The sequence below is a fragment of the Mus musculus genome, chromosome 8, assembly GCF_000001635.26.
Source record: "Mus musculus strain C57BL/6J chromosome 8, GRCm38.p6 C57BL/6J".
Taxonomy (NCBI): Eukaryota; Metazoa; Chordata; class Mammalia; order Rodentia; family Muridae; genus Mus; species Mus musculus.
In genome coordinates this window covers 23,151,404-23,171,249 of record NC_000074.6, presented here as the reverse complement: position 1 = coordinate 23,171,249, position 19,846 = coordinate 23,151,404, and the positions used below count along the sequence as shown (strand labels likewise).

The window sequence follows — 19,846 nt, the reverse complement described above, 5'->3', positions numbered from 1 at the left end:
AAAATCCGACCATGTTTGTCTGGGAGAAAAGGGATGCCGAATTGAAGTGGGGATTTTCATACATCTTCCTGACGCGGAGCAGTCACCGAACACTCCAGAGAAAAACAATTGCATTTTAACAGAAACAAAACAGCCGAGTTTGGAACTTGGGCCCAGGGAAACTTTATCTCAGTCAGGGTGAGCTTACCCTGCCGGGAGCAATAGGAGGCCAGCAGAGTCAAGAACTTGTGTTGGCTTCTGAGCAGTTCAGTCCCTTGCTTGGCCTGCCTCTGGATGGCACCGAGGGACATGGGCATGTCCCTGGGGGCACATACTGAGCAACCTTTGCCAGGGTTAAGTGGGCCCTGGATCAAACACCTGTTGGAGCAGATCCTTAAAGTGGACTGAAGACAAGCGATAGGACCTTTTAGATGTCACCTAAGCCACACACATCCAGGCCAGGGGATGCCCAGAGATAATGCATGCTGAGTACTTCTAAGACGGAGCCAGCAGCCACAGACTGCAAGGCTGGGCTTGGTGCATTGGTGTAACGGTTTGCTAACACTGTGATGTTTGAGAGCAAGCCAGTTGCTCTGTGGCGCTGCTCAGCCACAGTCCTTACCCAGGGGGATGTTAGAGAAAGGCAGACAGGCTGGATGGCCAGTGCGTTCGTTAGAATAGCTGGCGTCTGGAGAGATGGCTCGGTGGTTAAGATCACTTGCTACCCAAGGATCCCAGGTATTTTTTCCCAGAGCCGCACAGAACGAGTTACAGCTGCCTTTATCTGCGGCTCTAGGGGCCCTGGCACTCTTTTCTGACTCTGAGGACACACACATACACATACACAAATAATTTTTAAGAAAACAGCTGGAGACCCTTTGTTCTTGGCCATCTGTCAGTACCTAGTGTGGTGGGCAGTGACAAGACAGGGGCATGCCAAGAAATCCATGAGCCAGGTATGCACACCTTGAACGCCACCCAGCATGCTGGAGGCACAGGCAGGCGGTTCTCTGAATTCAAGTCTCGCTTGATCTACATGGTGAGTTCTAGCCCTGCATGGAACACATAGCAAAAGCCCTATCAGGAAACAGACAAGCAAAACACTGGTGGCCTCTGATGTTTCCTATCTACTGTGGGCTTTCTCAGCTATTGGAGCTGCTGCGCTGGTCCTGGTCTAGGGTGGGCAGAGCTCCCATCAGGGGACCTTGAGGGGGAAACAGCAAGTTGAGTATTATCATAGTACTGTTCGGGGCAATGGCTTCTGTCCCTGGATACAGGGGGTTGGATGGGAAGCCTGACTCCTAAGAACTTCAGGCTTGTGCCCCCTAGTCCCAGTGTCATGGAGTGGTGCACCCCAGGAAGCCAAAGGAAACGTAAACATAGCCTTCGAGAGCATGAGTGAGTGGGATTTTCATGTGCAAAATTCAAGTCCATTTTTTTGTTGTTTTTGTTTTTACAGTAAGTCTTGTTTTGTAGCCTAGGTTGACCTTGGATACTGTTCCTGCTAAGAGCATAAGAGCCCAGGTGTGTGCCACCACACCCAGCTCCGGTCCACTCTCAAGGTGGGACAGCCAACTTCCTGCCATTTGCCAACTCACCTTACTTCCCAGGCTCCTTCCATTCCGGGAGGACCTTGTTGGAGAATGGGGGCAAAGAGTCGTCTTAGAGCCTGCTCTGCTCCCAGATGACTTCCTGTGAGGTCAAAAGCCGTGGGAAGTGAAGCAGGAACAAAGGTTTGGGCATCACCTGGCAGGTACCTCACCACCTGTTGATGCCAGGAGACAACAGAAGACCTATAGTGGAGATTGGGAATCTCCCTTGGGAGGGAGGGAGGAGACAAGTTTCTAGAGAAGAGGGTCTGGTGACCCTTAGGCATAGCTGTAACCATTTCTCTTCTTCCCTTAACTCCATGGACCTGCAGCCACATTTGAAGTATATTTGAGCCACTTCCTGCATGGGAGAGATGCGGGTCAGGATGTCTAGAATGTGCTGCAATGTAGCTAGGGCCGACCTTCCCACTTGGTCCTTTGGGTTTCAGTGGAAGACGGCTGCCCAAGCTCTGTATCCTACCCATCCCAGGGCCTAGACAAGCGGCTGGCTCTTTCCCGATGAGCAGCAGGTGGCGCCTGGAGGCAACTGGAGCCGTGAGCCCTCCTGCTTAGCCCTGCTCCTTATGCACGATTCTCTCTCTGTACTGGGCCCCCGAGAAGGGCTTGCTGCAGCAGATTGATCTGCCAGCTGTGATTTGTCATCTCTGAGACAGGAGCTGTTTTCTCTTGCTTCAGGAGGCCCCTTCGACACCTGCTTTATTTTTCTTCCTGCGCTGACGTGACGGAAGACAGGTGTTAAACTACTTAATCACTTTAAAATTGTTTTAATTTTCTGTTTTTTATTGATCGCTCCAGCACCAATTAATCAGCTCACTGGACCAGGCAGTTAGTACATTAAAAATTGTCAGGGAGGCCGTGCATCTTGCAAAATGTCTAAAAAAATATTCGGCTAACAAATTTTGTTTTCCCTTTGGCATGCAACAGTCCTTGGCCCATAGAACTACCTACCGCTCAGAAAGGACTCCTTCCTCTGGGGGGTGTCCACGCTGGGATAGTTGGGGTGTAGGAGGAACCCTGGCCCAGGCTCGCCGTGGAGAGAAGCAGAAGCAGGGAGGGACATTTTGATTGCCTGGTTGGTCGCATCTCCCCTCCACTTTCGTTTGTGAGGCTGCCCTGGGTTGGCTTTACCAGGTTTACACACAGTAGCTGGGTTTCTCTGCCCACCTGCCCCCAGCGGACACCCGCACATTTGACTGTCTTTCTGACAGTGCTGAAGCCTTCTCCCTGGGGCAGAGGCTGGCTGAACTTGGTCAACTGTCTTGGCAGGCAGCTGTGTCGAACTGCCCTATCCCCACCCCACCCCCAGCCCCATCCCACAGTGGGCCTGAAGCCCTTGCTGGGTTGCTATTCTGCCGCTGCTGCCGTCACTGTGCCCTGTGCACCCTTGATTCATCTGTAATCACCCCACTTAAAGATGACCCAGTAACTGCCTAAGTGTCCTCTGAGTTACATGAGCCGTAGATGCCCTCTCTCTAGGAGCCCCCACATCACTTCTAGAATGCAAACGCTTGCTTTTCCTCTTTGTTTCCCCATTTGGGTCTGGTTTCCTTTCGCTTAGTTAGGGCAAGTCCTTCATTATTTCCTGGAACACTTGTACTATTGTTAGCCTGCCTGCGGAGTCTGGATTGCTGTTGCTTCCCTCACCCCAGAATGTCTCTCACCCACTTCCCTCCTCCAGGTCCTGCCATCTTACTCCTCAAGAGAGTCACTTTCACCCCACACCACCCCCTGCCGTTGTCACAGGGGACTCGGCCAAACCTCAGGCAGCCTTTTTCAGAAGCAGGGACCCCAGATCCTTTCTGGAAAGGCTGGGACATGAGCCGTGCCGTGGAGATGTAAGGCCTCTGAGGGACAGGCCCAGTGTGCCCTGCATTCTGGTGGCTGCCCGCAGCCCCACCTGCTCTGTATTAATTGTTATGTGATTGGGTTAGGACATAGAAGCTAATATTGATTTTTCTCTCTGGATGCCTCAGTTTTATTTGCTCACATCTGCCTTGTGTTTAATTGGCGCTGTGCTCAGGGGAAACGAGAGATTGTATCAGCCTGTTGGGGTGCTTTCCCTGGGCACGCTGGCATGCACACACCCGGCACCTCCCTCCCTCAGCCCCTCCCTGACCCTCCCACCTCCGGGCATTCCTAGGGTGTGAGGGGAGTGGACAGGAACCCTGATGGACCCTTGTTTTTAACACTTGACCTCATAAGTCTGAGTTGATTTCCAACCCCCCTACCCCCGCATGAAGTAAGTGTGTGTGGTGTGTGTCTCTGTGTGTCTGTGGAGAGAGAGAGAGAGAGAGAGAGAGAGAGAGAGAGAGAGAGAGAGAGAGCGCTGGAGGGGAAGGAAAAACTGTCTTTTTGGAGGCAGACCTGGGTTCATATCTACCTTCTCTGTGCATATGTTCTGAGGCTAACCCATTGCATTTTGCTGTACCCTAATGTCTCTTCCCTTATTGAAGAGTCCTGTTGTGTAGGATTCTCAGAGATTTCCTGAGAGCCTATATAATGCTTGGCACACCGTAGGTGCTCAATAAGCAGCACCTCCTTTGTAAATGTCCTCTTCCGCCTTGGCAGCTAAGAGATCAGTCCAGAACACCTTGTCTGTGTGGGATTGGCAGTGGCTGGTGGCCTCTCACCTTGCCTGAGGCCAGAACTTCCGTTTTCTCCCCTGCCTAGAATCGCCATTCCTACCACACCCAGGCTGGCGCCTGAAGTTTTTTTTTTTTTTTTTTTTTTGACCAGATTGGCATCTGGCCCAGTTCACCATGGACTTTCTGTGGTGAGGGGAAGCCGTCAGAGCTGGAAGTAAACACCGGCTTCCTGTTGACCCACGCTAGCTCCCTGGCTGGGACAGGTGAGTGTGCCACCCTCGCCTTAGCAAGATTAATGGTGCTTGTTTCCTCCTGGGAGAGGCCCCATGAGGACTCTGTACACTTGTTTTCTGGGCTGACCGTGGAGACGGAGGCCTCAAAGGGCCATGCAGTGGGAACAGGTTTTCTATGTTCAGTGTTCTGGTTCCTAATTGCTGGTTAAGGAATGGAAGCTGCCAAATTCCATTGCTTTGAGTCTGGGGTGAGGAGGCAGGGTGTGATGGTAGAAACCACATAACCACATAGTTGGGTAGAGCTGCTCCCTCGTGAGGGCCAAGAAGCCGGGGGGGGGGGGCAGCATCCCAAGATACCCTGGGAGAGCATACCCCAAAATAACCTAAAACTCCCGTTAGACCCCACTCTTAAAGTTTCTACCACTTCCCAAACGGACCGTGGAGGGTGCAGATCCAGACCACAGCTCCTCTGTTCCACAGGGTTATCAAAGCCACATAACAGCCACTGCGCTGTACTACCCTGTGACGTCACCTACGGGCCAGGACTCTAGGGCTCCAGTCAGACACTCTTCCTGTGGTCCTCCTTTGCCAGATGCCACACACAGAACAGGGCCTTCCCTGTGAGCCCCTCCCACAGTTCCTCGCTCTGCAGGACAATGAACCTGCATCTAGCCGTGCCTCCCAACCCAGGTACAAGATGTCCATGGGCCCGGAAAGAGCAACTCAGCTCTGAGCGCCATTTGAAATCTGATGAGGAGGGTTTCATAGAAAAATGACACCCCCCCACCCTCCGCCTCGGGTAGTTTCCATTCCATCCTCTTCCGGGTTGGGGGGGGGGGGTGAGGGTGGGGCGGCCCTGGCTTCTATAAGAAAGCAGGCTGAGCATACCCCGAGGAACGAGGGGGCAAGCTGCACTTGTCTGTGGCCTCTGAGCTCTGTGCCTTCAGGTTCCTGCCTTGTTTGAGTTCCTGCCTTGGTTCCCCTCCGTCGGCCAAGATGTATGCTAAACAAACCCTTTCCTCCCCAAATTGCTTTTGCTCATGGTGTTTCATCACAGCAGTAGTGACCCAGAGACACCAAGTAACCATGGGCCCAGACCTCCAAAGCTATAAGCCAAACGCACCTTTCCTCTTTGTAGGTTGATGGTGAACTGCAATGACTTACTATGAATTGCAAAAACATACTAACAGGAAGCTACAGGACGAAGGAGTGTGGCGTCTCCAGGTGCTTCCAGAGTTGAGGTCCCTTAAGCATCTTCCTCTCCCTCCTCAGCTACGGCACAGGTCTTCCCCACACAGGCAGCGTCTCGCCACTGGATCAGCCAACACAGTACCCCCACGAGAACCTCAAAGCTCTTTTCCAGAACGCAGCTTCAGATCCCTACAATGTCTCAAGTACGAGAAAAGGGAGCTAAAGGGACAGCTCAAGGTTTAAAAGCACCAGCTGCTGCTCTTCCAGGACTTGGATTTGAGTCTCAGCAACTCCAGTTTCAGGGGCTCCGAGTCCCCTCTTCTGGCCTCCTTGGCACCAGGGACACACGTGGAACACAGATTCGCGTGCAGGCAAAATGCCCATACACTCAAAATAATTTTCTTTAAAAGAAAGCAACATGTTGAAGCCTGGGAGCCAGAGTGGGTTTTCTGAAGTGAGACCCTCCTCACATCACAATGGAAGGTTGGTGCCTGCCTCTATCCCTCCTCAGACAGGACAACAGCCTCCTTGTGGCCTTTCTCTGCCTTTGGGTATTCGTGTCACCTGGCTACAGGAACAGAATTCAATCCAGGCCATTTGAGAACAACCCCAAGGGTGTTGGGATAGACAAACTTTATGTCTCAGTCAAGCTGGGCTTTAAAAGTCACTGTTTGTCCCCTCTGTCCATTCTGTGTGTCCTGGGGCACTGGCTAGCTGGTTCTTTCCAGTGTGTTATCATCTGCACCCAAGGAGTTCTAGGAACCCTTGGCGAGCTGAGGAAGCCAGCTGAAGACATCTGGCTGGGTGTCCCTGCTCTGTCCAAGGAGTCTATAGAAGGCACAAAGCTGGGAAAACCGATTGTGCATACGCTATGAAGTGTGATCACCGGGGACCTCTGGCCTGGTGTCCTCCTGTCCATGATGCACAGGGATGTAATTCCTGTCAAAATTCCAATGTCCCTTCTCATGTGAGTTAGAAAAAAAACCCTGAAATTTATATGAAACCATTTTTTTTTTAAAAGAAGAAGGAGAAGCCAAAATAGCAAAGGCAAGCACAGCAGAAGATGAAGTAAGCCTGGGCCCTCAGACATTCCCTCACTTGAGGCTGCACTCTACTGCAGCAGCAATTAAAACAGCATCATAGAGAGATGAGAACGGACACACTGAGCATTGGAACTGAATATGGTCCCAAACATACTAAGGGAGGACAACGGCTTCCTCCTCAGCGCTGAGAAAACACCAGAAATACATCATGGTTCCTATGGGTTTAGGCGTTGTCTTAATCTTGTGACCATCTCAGGGTGGCCTTATCTTGTGACCATCTCAGGGTGGCCTTATCTTGTGACCATCTCAGGGTGGCCTTTTTTTTTCTTTTTTTAAATCTCCACCCCAAGGGAGATTTCCCCCTCAACGCCCGAAGCTGAGCGAGTTTTACAGAACCTGGAATGTGGCAGGTTTTTAGTTAAGACAGTTTTGCCTTTAGCAAACAGGACTTGGTTCCTAAGCTGATATTGTGCTTGCTTCTCAAGGGAGAAGAGAAAGTGATGCACTCTTCGGAAAAGAGGGAGGGCAAGCAGGTTCCCAGAGTCAGTAGTGTTAGCTCTGAGATAGCTTTTCATTCTCATTCCTGTATAAACGAACATTTCCCTTGTAAACCTGCTCATCGTAATGAATGCCAAAGCTTGCTACTTTCCTTTGCTCCGTCTCTGTGGGAAAATATGTTCGAGCTATATATTCAAAAAGGGATAGCATCCAGACTGTATAAGGGACTCAACTCAAATAGCTGGCCAACAAACAACTCAGTTAAAATTTAGGAGACTTGGCTGGGTGATGGCGGCGCACACCTTTAATGTCAGCACTTGGAGGCCAGGGTAGGCAGATCTCTGAGTTCAAGGCCAGCCTGGTCTACAGAATGAGTTTCAGGTCAGCCAGGGCTTCACACAGAAACTCTGTCTCAAAAAACAAAACAAAACAAAACAAAACAAAACACCAAACCAAACCAAAAAATAAAACAAAACCCAAACCAAACCAAAATAACAAACCAGAGCCTTGTGCATGCTAGACACTCATTCTACCACTGAGTCCCATCCCCAGTCCCGGGGAATGTGAATTAAGACCACGATGTCATCTTCACACTGTTTGGTATGGGTGTGACTAAGCAGGAGTCTTGTCCACTGTTAGGGGGAAGCAAATCGGCACAACCCTTAGGCAACTCGAGACTGGAGTTCCCCAAACCAGACAGAACTCGATCCAGCCAACCTGGATTCTTATTCAAAAGCCCTGAAATCATCTTCAGAAGAGACACTGGGTTTCTACACCCGGCTGTTCACAATAGCTGAGGTGTGGCAGCATCCGCAGCAGAATCCTTAAAGTCAGGGGATATGCACAGGAGGGAATCCTACTCACCCATGGGAAGGGGAGCCTGAGCCCCAAGAGACTCGCCTCAGCAGGTGAAAGCTCTTGCTAAGGCTGCAGACCTACCTTGGATCCCCAGGACTTAAACAGTGGAGGGAGAGTCAACTCCTGAAAGTTCTCTGACCTTCATGAACCGCCCCTGCCCCATACACAAATAAATAAATGAAAGGACAGGTTTTAAATGAGAAAGGACATCCTCCTTTTGGATAGTAGGGGTGGAACTGGAGCACATGCTATGCATATAAACAGAGAATGGAAAAACAGATCTGCGCAATCTCCCTTATCCGAGGAGTTGAAGACCACCAAGCTCAGACGCAGAAAGCCAAGTGTCGATCACAGCGGCCGGTGAGGAAAACAGGGCATCAACTCTCAGACAAGAATGGAGCTTTCTGTTTCTAGCTCTACTGTGCGACGTGGTGACACTGGTTAGCATAGTGTGCGTACAGACCCAGAGGCTATTCCTGATGGGCATGACAGTCCATGGGCAGTGAGTGACATTAGCTCACTGAACACTCCTAACAAGCCTTGCCAGGATCAACTGTGTTACTTTACACCTCTGATTCTGGGTCCTTCTGTCACTTTAAGACATGCCTCAGGGCACTGAGACCCAGAATTCCCTTCCGTCCTCCTTCTTTGAGATTCAGAGCACCTTTGAGGCTGGGTAGGTTGTTCCTAGATGATGTCAGCAGTTCCAACTGCAGAGCCACTCGTGCACACAAACACGTGCATACACAAATACACGTACGCACATGCACACACATATAACATACATACACATTCTCACATGCACACACATGTACACACACATACACACACACACACACACACACACACACACACACACACACACACACACATGCTCAGGTGGTCCTCTCCATCCTGCAGTGTTGTTATTCTTTCAGTCTTGTTTTATTTACTTGGTTTTGGTGCTGAGGACAGAACCCAGGGCAGAATGCCGTGCACGTCCTCCAGCACAGAGCTGTGTCCCAGCCCTGATTTTTCATCAACTGTTATTATTTTTTTAATTTATAATTTGTTTTGTTTTATACAATAGCTTACCCTATAGCTTGGCCTGTTCCTTTTTTTTTTTTAACTTTAGATAACATTTTATTACACAAAGGTAGTCACATAATTGGTTTCTTCTTTACTTTGTGCACAGTATTCTTACTCTTCACAGAAAAGTTACTTCTGAATTTCTCATCTGGCAAGCGCAAGAACCTCGATCCTGACAGAGATGGAACAGTACTCACAATTTAGGTTGGTCTCAAGTGCATACTCTCCTGCCTCAGCCTCTCAAGAGCTGAGATAATAGCTGTCTGCTACCATGTCATTCTTAAAGGTTTTTTTTTAATCTAAATTTTCCTTTTTTTCCTATATTTTTATTATTGTGTTTTATTTTATTTATTGTTTATTTTTATTGTATTGTATTGTATTATTATTTGTGTATTATAGTTAAAATTGGGAGCTCCAGAGTCAGCCCGGATTGAGCAGGAGGTTGCTCAGCAAACTGCATGGCTTCTCTGGTTTCTTATTCACTACCAAATAAGTCCTAAAGAAGGTGAGAAGAATCACCCAGCCCTGAGGATATCTTGATAGTGAAGTAAGATAAGGGAAGCACAGGGTACATCACAAATATCTAACAAACGCTCCAGGAGTATACCAGCGGGAGTTCACCAGCAATACAGTGGGAGGTGAGCACGACATTCAGAGAGCAGGATGAATGTGAGCTCATGTGTCCGGAGTACGCGGCGCACACTTCTGCCTCAGCATCTTCATCTGGAGGATAGCAACGCCAGCCATCCGCAGCAGCTGGAAGGTGACTGGCTGAAGGGCACCGAACCCATGCAAGCATCCTTTGCTGGTGGTGCGGGAGTCTTCACCCTAGACCACCACGCCCACTCCACAGCATTTCAGGGAGCAAGCTGGAAGCCCTGTTGCAACCCGCTGATGCCAGGCAAAGCCTGGAGCCACAGGCACAGGCACAGAAGCCTGTGGGGACCAGGCGAGTGGTGTAACCCTGTGGACTCCAAATGTTGAGGGGGGAAATGGTAAGTGGAGGGTCTCCTACTGGCACACGCTTTCCATAAAAGCACCATGTCCAAGATGGTGCCCCTGCAAGCTTCGGTTGATGCTGTAGTCCAGAGTTCCAAGAGAGTTTTCAGTGACATGAACCTGAACCCCGCGCCCCACCCCCCACCCCCAGGCAGCAGCTGGCCCATGGGGGTGTGGGCACGTAAAGGAACCAGTAGCTATGTGTCCCAGCCTTGACCACTAGTGTGAACCGGAAGAGGAAGAGTAGGGTGTGTGGTATTAAGTGCCCATGCCCTTCTGGACTCAGAGCACAGTTCACTGGATCCCATCCATCTCACAGAACTTGTCTTCCAGCCTCAGGCTATAGTCAGGGTACCAGCCTTAAAGAAAAATGAATGCACTTGGTCCCAACGCTCCAGCTACCACTTGCCAAAGTGGGGAGCCACACACTGGCCTGTGTCTTTCACACATCCATCCTGCTATGAGCCTGAGCCCTGTGATTCCAGTACTTGGAGACTAAGTCTAAGGTACCACCCAGTTCAGCACTCATTTCTGATTCTAAGTAACTCGAACTGTGTCCTCACTTTGAAGAGACAGAAGGACCCAAAAGAGGTGAACTCCTTTTAAGGGTCACCAGCCTAGTGCATGATGGTGGAGTTTTCCAGGGCGGACCACCTCCCCAAAGGCTTCACTCCTTAGTCCTGTGGGAGTCAAGTTTCTACCCAGCAATCTTGTGGGAGACATGTGTTGGAAGCAAGGCTCTCAGTGTTTAAGAATGGTATTTCCTGTTGGTATCTGCCAGCTACATTCATTTCATTTCTTTTCTTTTTCTTTTTTCTTTGACATGGTCTAACTGTCTTCCAGATGTGGAATCTCAGCGTTTGCCTCTCTTTTTGATGGAGGCCTGGCTAGCCTAGAACTGTTAAGTCAACCAGGCTGCCTTTGGCCTCACCTGTCTCTTCCTCTTGAGTGCTGGGATTAAAGGCCTGCTCCCTCATGCCATGTTCATTATTTTAATCTTGTTCAATCTTATTACAAAGTATGCATACATAATTATTATTCCATTGACAGATGAGTGAACTGAGTCACGGAAGTTGGAGCAGCTCACCCAAGGGTGCAGAGAGTGGCGCAGCTCCGTCCACTGGCTTCCCTGTCCCTTGTCCCTTAGGAGGGTTATGGAATTCCAGGGTCAACCCTGAGGAAGGTCTGAGCACAGAGTCAGGTTCCAGAAATGGAAGCTCAGAATTTGTCTCGGGTTTGGATTATGACCATCCAGGTACGACCATTCTGAACCTGGCAAGACACCGCAGGCAGCTAACCTAACCTCACCTGGCCTCACCTGAGTGCTAGGTTGGAACTAAAACTGTTCAGCCACTTTGCTCTCCCAGCTGCAGCAGAAGACATGGCTGGCACCCCAACACAGCTGACCGTGTGCCTATATCCCCCATGTCCCCCCTAAGATGATTATAAACACCCTCAGCTGTCAGGGGCTACAGGTTGGTGCATTTGGTATGACGAACATACATCAACTAAAGAGCTAAACCTCGCTCCATCCCCTGTTGTCTAGGAATCAGAGACAACCTGCCTGTAAGCACAAACTATGGAATACTTATCAACTCTGTGGCACGGGACACTGGGTCTCAACCTTCCTAATGCTGTTCCCCTTAAATACAGATCCTTGTGTTGTGGTGACCCCCCAACCACAAAAATCATTTTCATTGCTATTTCATCTAACTGTAACTTTGCTACTGTTGTGAATCGTAACTCAATTATCTATGTTTTCTGATGGTCTTAGGTGACCCCTGTGAAAGGGTTGTTTGATACCCCCACACCCAAGAGTTGAAACCCACAGGTTGAGAACCACTAACATGAGCCCTCTATCTCCTGAAATCTAAGGACTCAGATTTAGCTTCGTGGGTCTGAAGTCTGCTCAGGGTTCTCACTGTGCTGTCTTTCTAGGGTGTTAATAGCTCTCCTAATAAGTCCCGTGCTTAGAAGCACAGTGCACCTCGGTGTGCTTGAATTCCTAATCTGAAACCCATCACTGGGCACAGGACCCAAGTCCTTCTAATAGGAATGACACACTCAAGAGCTGTGGCCAAAATCTGTGCTCACCCATTAGACCCTGAGGTGCTTGTCAGGGAAGAAGTTGTGATGGTGGTAAGCAACAGGCCTGTTCCCTTTCCCTTAACCCCAAAACACCTGGGATGTGGAAGAAAAGAAGGTAACTGAAGATAACAATTTGGTCTATGGATGATGGTTTCTGCTTCTTCTTCTTTTTTAGACTGATTTATTTATCTATTTATTTTACAAAGAATTTATTTTTATTAGTCACAGAGTGCATGTGTGTCTGTGAGCATGCATGCAGTACCTGAGGAGGCCAGAAGAGGGCGTCGGAACACCTATAGCTGGAGTTAACAGGCCGTTGTGAGCAGCCTGTAGCTGCGAACCCAGCTCCAAGTCTTCCAGAAGAGCAGCAGTAACCGCCGAGCCATCTTTCCAGTCCAACTTCATGACGGGAGAGAACACTGCCAATATTCCCTTTAGAAAAGTGCAGGAGCCGCGGGGACGGTTTCTGGGATTTTCATCTTTATTCTAGTTTTGTTTTAAAAGCCTCGGTGTCCAGCAGCACTCCCAACCCCTTATTCTGCCTAGGGTTCGCCCAGTCTGGTGTCCCTATTGGAGGAGTGTGGCATTCAGAGCCCTTCTCTCTGTCCTGCTGAGATGCTCCCAAACTCTGATGGATGCCCTGGGTTGCCTTGGTGGGTACCTCCCAGAGACAACAAAACCTTAGGATTTTCTCATCTGTTTCCCCTCTGCCTGGCATCCCCTCGTCTCTTTCCCAGAGTCTTCCTTGGTACAGTGGGATCTGCGTTGAAAGTAAAGTGCAGTTGGGGGTCACAGGGTCCTGAAACTCAGGGTTAGAAGAGTTCCTATTTTCAGGACCCGCCCCCCAGCGGTGGGATCATTAGAAAGCACATCTGGACTTCAGGCTCCGTCTTTTGCTTTGCAGTCCCAGCCTACGACTAGGTGCGGTACTTTGTGTGACTCCCTAACCAGCTGATCCTTAGAGGGGAAAACAGCGCATCTGGAGCGCTCCATAGCCAGGTTCCCTGCTGCAAAAAATAAGCCTGCTCACTTTAGAGCAGGGCTGACAGGGCAAGGGGCCCAGAGGGGAGGAATGACAGAGAGGTGTGCCATCTTCTCCCTCGGGGCACTCACCATCCCTCGTCTCCTTCCCTTCCTTCCCTCTCGCTTCCTCCTCCTCTTCTTCTTTCTTCTTCCTTCGTCTTTTCCTCCCCCTCCCCCCAACTCCTCTTCTCTGGTCCCTGCCCACAGCGGACTGCACGGAAAGGGGAGGGGAAGGCTGGTCGGCGCGGCTAGCCCGGGGTCACACGCTGTGCGCGCCCAGGCTGAGCACGGAGAAGGCGGCCCGGTGCTTGCGCAGCAGCAGGCGGATCTTCTCGTCGTCCGAGTCCGGGTCCAGCGGCTTGTTGTACTCATCGTCCTCGTTCTCCGAGGCCGCGCGGTCCCCGCTCGCACCTCCCGGGGCCCGGGGTGTGGAGGATGAGGGCTCCAGGGCGCTCTTCTTCCTCCACTTGGTCCGGCGGTTCTGGAACCACACCTGCAAAGAGCAACCGGGGTGCCGCGGCGGGCTCCGTTACTGCCGCCTCGCTACCCCAGAGTACAGACTATGCGCCACTGCACAGAGCAGCGGCCTGACACTTGCATTAGCCGCGGGGGGGAAATAAAATAAAGTTAGATAAAAGCGTGCCACAGCCCTTTCCTGTGCTATAACAACCCTCCCTGAGCTGCAGCTTCCTCCTTGCCTCGGGTGCAGTCTAGGCATCTGGACCAAAGCGCCCCCCCCAACCCCTCCGAAATGCCACTGGTTAGAATTGTCCCTGGGACTCAGGACAGTGTAAGGTAGAGCCCGGGCCTAGCATGCCCTGGCCCTCCGGTCCACCTCCGGCAAGAAACGCAAAAACGGAGTGAATGAATGAATGAATGAATGAATAAGCTAACTTTACACATCTCCAGGAACCTCGTGAATAATTGGCCCCTAGAAAAATAACATGTACGCTAAGATGGCTGAAGATCGTGGTGCCCTAAAGAAGCAAAGAAACGTGTCCTACGGACCTAAGCTCCTTCCACCTCCACACCACAGCCTTCTGTGGCTGTAACTATCTGCTGAGGTAGCATTTGCCCCAGAACCCCCCTAATCTGTTCACACTTCTTCATTTCTTCATGTTGGCAGCGAGGTTGCAGTTCTGGGAGGTCTCATGGCTTTCTTCTCCCGTGTGCCCATCCAAAGTGTGGACAGACTAGGGTGGCAATGGGAACCCTTGTCCCTGGACCTTGAAGAGGTGGAAGTAGGGAGGCTGCCACCAGCTCGTCGGGGAGTCTGTGGCTGATCTCTGCCACTCTCCTCTGCATGGATGGGAACGGGGTGTATTATCTTCATTTTAAAGATTGGGACATTTTAAAGCTGGTGAGTGTCCCACAGATCTCCGTTCAAATCTCAGCTCTGTGCTTGCAGGCCAGAAGACTCCAAACACCAGGCTTGATTAACTGACACTGTCTCTTCATCTGTAAAATGGGCCACCATGCTGACTTCAAGAAAAGGTGAGACTTAATGACGGTACTGTTTACAGGCTCTCAGATGGGGCTAGGTAGAGATGGCTGTCATGGTGCGCGCTCTCGGGGGGTGGGGGGTGATTAGTAATTATTATAATCTCTACAGTAAGATGGGCAGCCACACCTTCCTCTCACCCAGTGGCCTCCTACCCCGGCAGGTGCTAGGCTGCCAGGCAGACTCTTTCTGCACAGACTCACCTTGACCTGTGACTCCGTCATGCCCAGGGAATAAGCCAGCCTCGCCCGCTCTGGGCCAGCCAAGTACTTGGTCTGCTCAAAGGTTTTCTCCAGGGCAAAGATCTGGTGGCCCGTGAAGGTAGGGCGGGTGTGCTTTTTCTTGTGGATAGTGTCACTCAGGGGGTCTGGAGCTGCCCAGAGGGAAGAAAGTATGGTCAGCAAGGTGAGTGGAGACCTGACAAGACCCTGCCTGGAGGGGTGCCAGCCTGTCCTGAATCTTCCACAGGGATGTATTCTCCTACCTAGGAGCTACCGAGGTCCAGGAATGCGGTGGCACCTGTCAGTTGAACAGCACTTCTGGCATTCACAGTCATAGTCACTGTGACCTCTATCACATCTGGATGGACAGGGCCCCTGGAGGGCAGCTGCACTGGCTATAGAGGCCTTAGAACTAACTGGGCCTTGTGCCTTTCCTAGTTTTCCCATAATCCACTGATGCTGCCTAACCCAGGGGATGCATGGGAATTTCTTTTCTGTGCTAAGACACCAAGACAAGGATGCTCTTTCTTTCACCAAGACGTGGTATGCTTTCTATTGGATCCCCAAAGGGGTCGAGACCCAGCGGCTGAGAGCTACTATCCTAAAATTAGGATGAGTGTCTTCAGTTCGCTCTCCTTTCATGTTAAACTGACCACTGGGCTTTCTTGGCTATTTTCTGGTGTGTGTATGCATGCCATGTACCAAGGCATGGGTGATACCTTCCAGCTGGCAACCAGACCTCCGGGGCCTCTGAATTCCTCCCCACTTCCTTTCTCTGAGCCCCCAGCTTTCCGGGCCCATTGAAAAAGCACAGAAGTGAAGGCTTCTAGCTCCAGTTCCTCGTCCGTGTGCTGCATTCCTCGCAGCCAGCCTGGAAGCCCGTCCTCCCTCAGACCTCCTGGAATCTATCATACAGCCTGGTTTTGGAGCACCAGAGTCATCTAGAGAGCCCGGAGACCCCCCAACTCAGTCACGAAGGAGCTTGAGTCTCAAAGTAAGCAGAGTACCCAAGTGCTGGGTTCCCCTGAAACTCATGTGCTCTGCTCTCGTGTCATAGGCAGGGGACTTCAGCTCAGAAGAGGCAAAGGACCTCCTAATACAGTGGTTCTCAGCCTTCCTAACGCTGCGACCCTTTGATGCATGTTGTAGTGACCCCCTCCCTCCAACCATAAAATTATTTTGCTGCTACTTCATAACTGTGAATTTGCTACTGGTACAAATTGGAAATATCTGACATGCAGGATCTCTGATATGTGACCCCCCCCCCATGAAAGGGTCATTCAGTCCCCAAAGGGGTCACGACCCACAGGTGTAGAACCACTATCCTAAAAGATATTTTTCTTTACTCTTGTGTTAAACTGACCACTGTTTTTCCTGGCTATTTTCTAGTGTGTGTATGCATTCAAGATGGAGGGGTGGGTCAGGATGGGGGAGTGTAGGGTGGAGGTGTGGGAGAGACAGCATGAGCTTATAGTACCCCAAACTATAGGTCCCAAGAGATGAGGAAGGTGACTGTCATTCAGGCACAGACATGGAGGACAAGAGTTTTGAGGGTTTCCATCATTGATTCCAAATCCCTTATGCAGTGTGGGAGATAGAGATTAAACAGAAGGAGAGGGGGCTTTGCCTCTGTCCCTGACACATGTTTATCTCACCCGGAGCTTTAGTGGCTCAAGGAGAACCCTGGAAGTCACTGCCACTCTCTCCCAGTATGCCCCACTGGCACATGCCCCGGGCACTTCCTGGATCCCTGATTGGCATAATACCCACCCCCTCCACTCCAGTTCTCAGAAACCTGAGTCTCAGGGATGGGTGGGGTAAGCCCCCCCCCCCCCCGCCCCGCTCCCTAGCAGTCAGGGCCAAGGTCATCTTAGCGCTCTGGTTCTGCCATTGCTGACATGAACGGGGGAACAGGAAGGTGGGTGATGGGCCCTGGATGGGACCCCAGTGGGTTTTTGGAACAATCCTATATAACATTGGGCTCTTAGGGATACGATACTAAATTCATTAAGTTTTCTTCACCAGGGTAGCACTGTGCCTCACTGTGTGAAGGGGCGCCATGTCTCCGGGCAGAAGCGAACTTAAGCTACGTGCTGCATATGGTGGGATGGACTGTGATCGTGGGGCCTGGAGAACCCAAGGTCCCTTGAAGGGCAAGAAGTGACTGTGGGTCCAGACACCTGTGCTAGGTAGAAGTAGGGAGGAGGGAGAAGGGTGGGGTTCAGTTCTGCTGTGAGCTGAGAAAAGGGACCAGGAATTGGCAGGGCTGTGTAATAGCGGCTGAGGTTAGGTAGGTCGCGTGCAGCCCGGCCTTTAAAAGACCCCCCCCCTCCTGCCTTCTCCCCGGGACAGGTTGGGCTGGGGGTGAAGGCCCTGTACTCACTGTTGCTGCATGGCCGAGCGCTGCCTCTCCAGTCCTGGCCTGTGTCTGCCCAGCAGTTCCGGGTCCGGGTCGGGTACTCATTTCCAGCCTTGGAAAAGCTCCCCACCTGGGGGCCATAGTAGACGCCCTGGGAGCTGAGTCCACCAAAGCCTGCCACGTGGGGGTAGCCAGAGAGGAGGCTGCTGTTCGGGGTGGCAACCGGTCTGCTCAGGATGTCAGTGATTCCATGGGGAGTCCCAGCCGCCAGCTGGGGGCCAAGTCCCGGAGGGCTGAGCTTGTAGAAAGAGTTCTGCACCGAGTACTGGCACATGGGAGCCTTCATTTCTGAGAACTGGGCCAGCTGTGTGTTGTTCAGGAGGAAGGTCCCCTGCAGGTTGGACTCCATGGTCTCCAGGTCAGCGAATCGGTGGTCCAGGAACCCTTAAAGGCCAGCACTTCAAATGGTGGCCCAGAACCTCATGACAGGTTTGGAGAATCAGAGCCCCCCATCCCACCCCGAGCCTCAGACTGCCCTCTGGCTCGGCCCTTCCTCAGAGATGGGGCACCTACGTCAGCCCTCTGGCAAGTCAGGTGTCCAGAGAAGGTGGGCGGCCTTCCTCTTTCCCTCTCTGCCCGCTGGGCCTAAGGAGGGGTGCTTTCCATACTCAGAGCACCCGGTTTCTCTGCCTCTGAGTCTGGGGGCCCTCCATCAGAAGTTTTAAGTTCAGAGAGGGGACATTTCCTTGATAAAGATATGGCCCATTAGAATACAGACCTGAGACTGGCTGAGCTGCAAGCGCTGTGTCGCCATTGGTTGGAGACCACATGGGCCTCACATTGGCTTCTCCTAGACAAATTGCACTTTGAAAGATTGACTGTAAATCAGCCAGTCCGTGTGTGTGTGTGTGTGTGTGTGTGTGTGCATGTGTGTGTGCTCATGTGCGTGTGTGAAAGAATTAGCTCTAGGCGCCCTGAGCCTGGTCACAGGCTCCATTTGCTTACCCAAGTCCAGTATCTAAGAAAAGGTGGGCGCCTGGAGGTAGGGACTGGAGGCTCCTGCGGAAGTCAGAGAGAGAGAGAGAGAGAGAGAGAGAGAGGCTCAGAGGTCACAGTCCCAAGCTGCCCCTGTCGGAATGAATGTGACGCTTTGAGGTAACATACAGCTGCTTCCCTTTCTCCTGGGTAAGTGGGGAGACTGAGCAATCACTATTCTCTGGGGGAATGCAAGTCTCTGGCCTTGAGACCACGGGGTGGGAAACGTCTTGCTTAGGGAGTGGGCCGTGGAACAGCTCTGGGAGTTGCAGGGGTGTGGGGGGTCAGAAGGCATTCCACTGAAGAATGGTGGTTCCTGTTTCTCCCAGCCAGCCTTTCTTGGTCTCTTGAGTAGTCTGGCTGGCTGTGTCCTGGGTGAAGTCTCTTTCTCTCCTGTGAGCAGCCCTGGGCTCCTGAGGCAGAGACCTAAGCAGGGCAGTCGGGCTGAGGCTTGGGGCTACACTGACTATAAGGACGCCACCATTCGCTTTGTTTCTGAGGAATTTTTGCAATCTGATGATTCTTGTGGGTACCGTCTCTCAGTTGATAACGGGGAAACAGAGGCACAGAGGAATCAGGGCTTGCCTGCCAGGCTAGTCTCTAAATTCTTTCCTGAAGTCACCTGAAGTGTGAAATGGCAGGTGCAAGGTGATTGGCTATCTAAATGACTTCTTCCTGACCAGGCCACTGGGGCTTTGGGGAACACACTGTCTTGTGTTTGGAGGGATCTGTGTTTTCACAGGTGAGAGACAGAGCCTTTTCTTTGTTAGCTTTGTTTGAGGCAGAGGTCTGAGGTAGAGAAAGCTGGCTTGCTGTGGAGAATTTGACTGTAATGTAAGCAATACTTTCCGTGCCATGGGTGATTTAGGTGAGGATCAGATAGAAAAGCTTTTACGCAGGGCAAGATGACCTTCCTACAGGTTGGGCTATTTTTTTGAAGACCTTTAAAATTAAGAGTCTCAGTGTGTGTGTGTGTGCGCTCTCTCTCTCTCTCTCTCTCTCTCTCTCTCTCTCTCTCTCTCTCTCTCTCTTTCTCTCTCTCTCTCCATCCAAGAAGTCTAGAAAAGGATGATGAATCCCTTGAGGCTGGAGTTACAGGCAATTATGAGCCCTTGACAGGAACCAAACTCAGATTTCTTGGTGCCATCTCTTTGGCCTGAGGAAAAAAATTGTTTTGTTTTTATTTTTATTTTTCCACCATCCAAAAAGGGGCTGTATTTTGGAGTCAACTTCTAATTTATAACAAGTTTTACTTTCAAAACCAAATCAACAGGCCAACACATTGTAATCCACCTGGAGGACTTAGGTGTGCCACTGAGCGAGGAGTGAGTCTGCTCGCAGCAGGAATTCCTTCTCCCACCCTCGGGACTGGACTTCGCTTTTTGGAGTGGTTTCAGCCACTAAGCCATCAACAGGAATGGGTTCTGTTTTCTTTAATCACCTCTTTACAGTGTGCCTTCAACTGATTTTAGTTCTCAGCGACTCTCTGAGATGTTCTCTTTCTCCAGTCTCTATTAACTTTTGATTGATAGCCCCCCCCCCCCACCCCTTTCTG

At 51.1% G+C, this 19,846-nt stretch overlaps 1 protein-coding gene and 2 long non-coding RNA genes across 3 annotated transcripts; 1 reads left to right on the top strand and 2 right to left on the bottom strand.

Moving 5' to 3' along the window:
• Positions 1 to 28: 28 nt before the first annotated feature.
• On the bottom strand, positions 29 to 2,869 carry Gm30247. The gene is made up of 3 exons (XR_378802.4): positions 2,538 to 2,869; positions 1,578 to 1,744; positions 29 to 1,031 (listed from the first exon to the last, which is right to left on the bottom strand). It is a non-coding gene; the product is annotated as a predicted gene, 30247 (long non-coding RNA).
• Gm30306 lies at positions 1,696 to 6,509 on the top strand. The gene is made up of 3 exons (XR_378803.4): positions 1,696 to 1,732; positions 4,326 to 4,437; positions 5,546 to 6,509. It is a non-coding gene; the product is annotated as a predicted gene, 30306 (long non-coding RNA).
• A 5,792-nt stretch (positions 6,510 to 12,301) lies between these two features.
• On the bottom strand, positions 12,302 to 17,979 carry Nkx6-3 (NK6 homeobox 3). The gene is made up of 3 exons (NM_029002.2): positions 17,281 to 17,979; positions 14,880 to 15,049; positions 12,302 to 13,668 (listed from the first exon to the last, which is right to left on the bottom strand). The coding sequence occupies exons 1-3, from the start codon at positions 17,663 to 17,665 to the stop codon at positions 13,435 to 13,437; spliced, it is 789 nt and encodes a 262-aa protein (NP_083278.1). The 5' UTR covers positions 17,666 to 17,979; the 3' UTR covers positions 12,302 to 13,434.
• Positions 17,980 to 19,846: the final 1,867 nt, after the last annotated feature.

Bases quoted from the DNA above. Each gene is read 5' to 3' on its own strand.
- Nkx6-3 (NM_029002.2), bottom strand. From the start codon at position 17,665: ATGGAGTCCAACCTGCAGGGGACCTTCCTCCTGAACAACACACAGCTG. The intron at 15,050-17,280 runs GTGAGTACAGGG...CCCTCTGGGCAG, and splicing joins CGCTCGGCCATGCAGCAACA to CTCCAGACCCCCTGAGTGAC. The intron at 13,669-14,879 runs GTGAGTCTGTGC...TGCTCTTTGCAG, and splicing joins TGACGGAGTCACAGGTCAAG to GTGTGGTTCCAGAACCGCCG.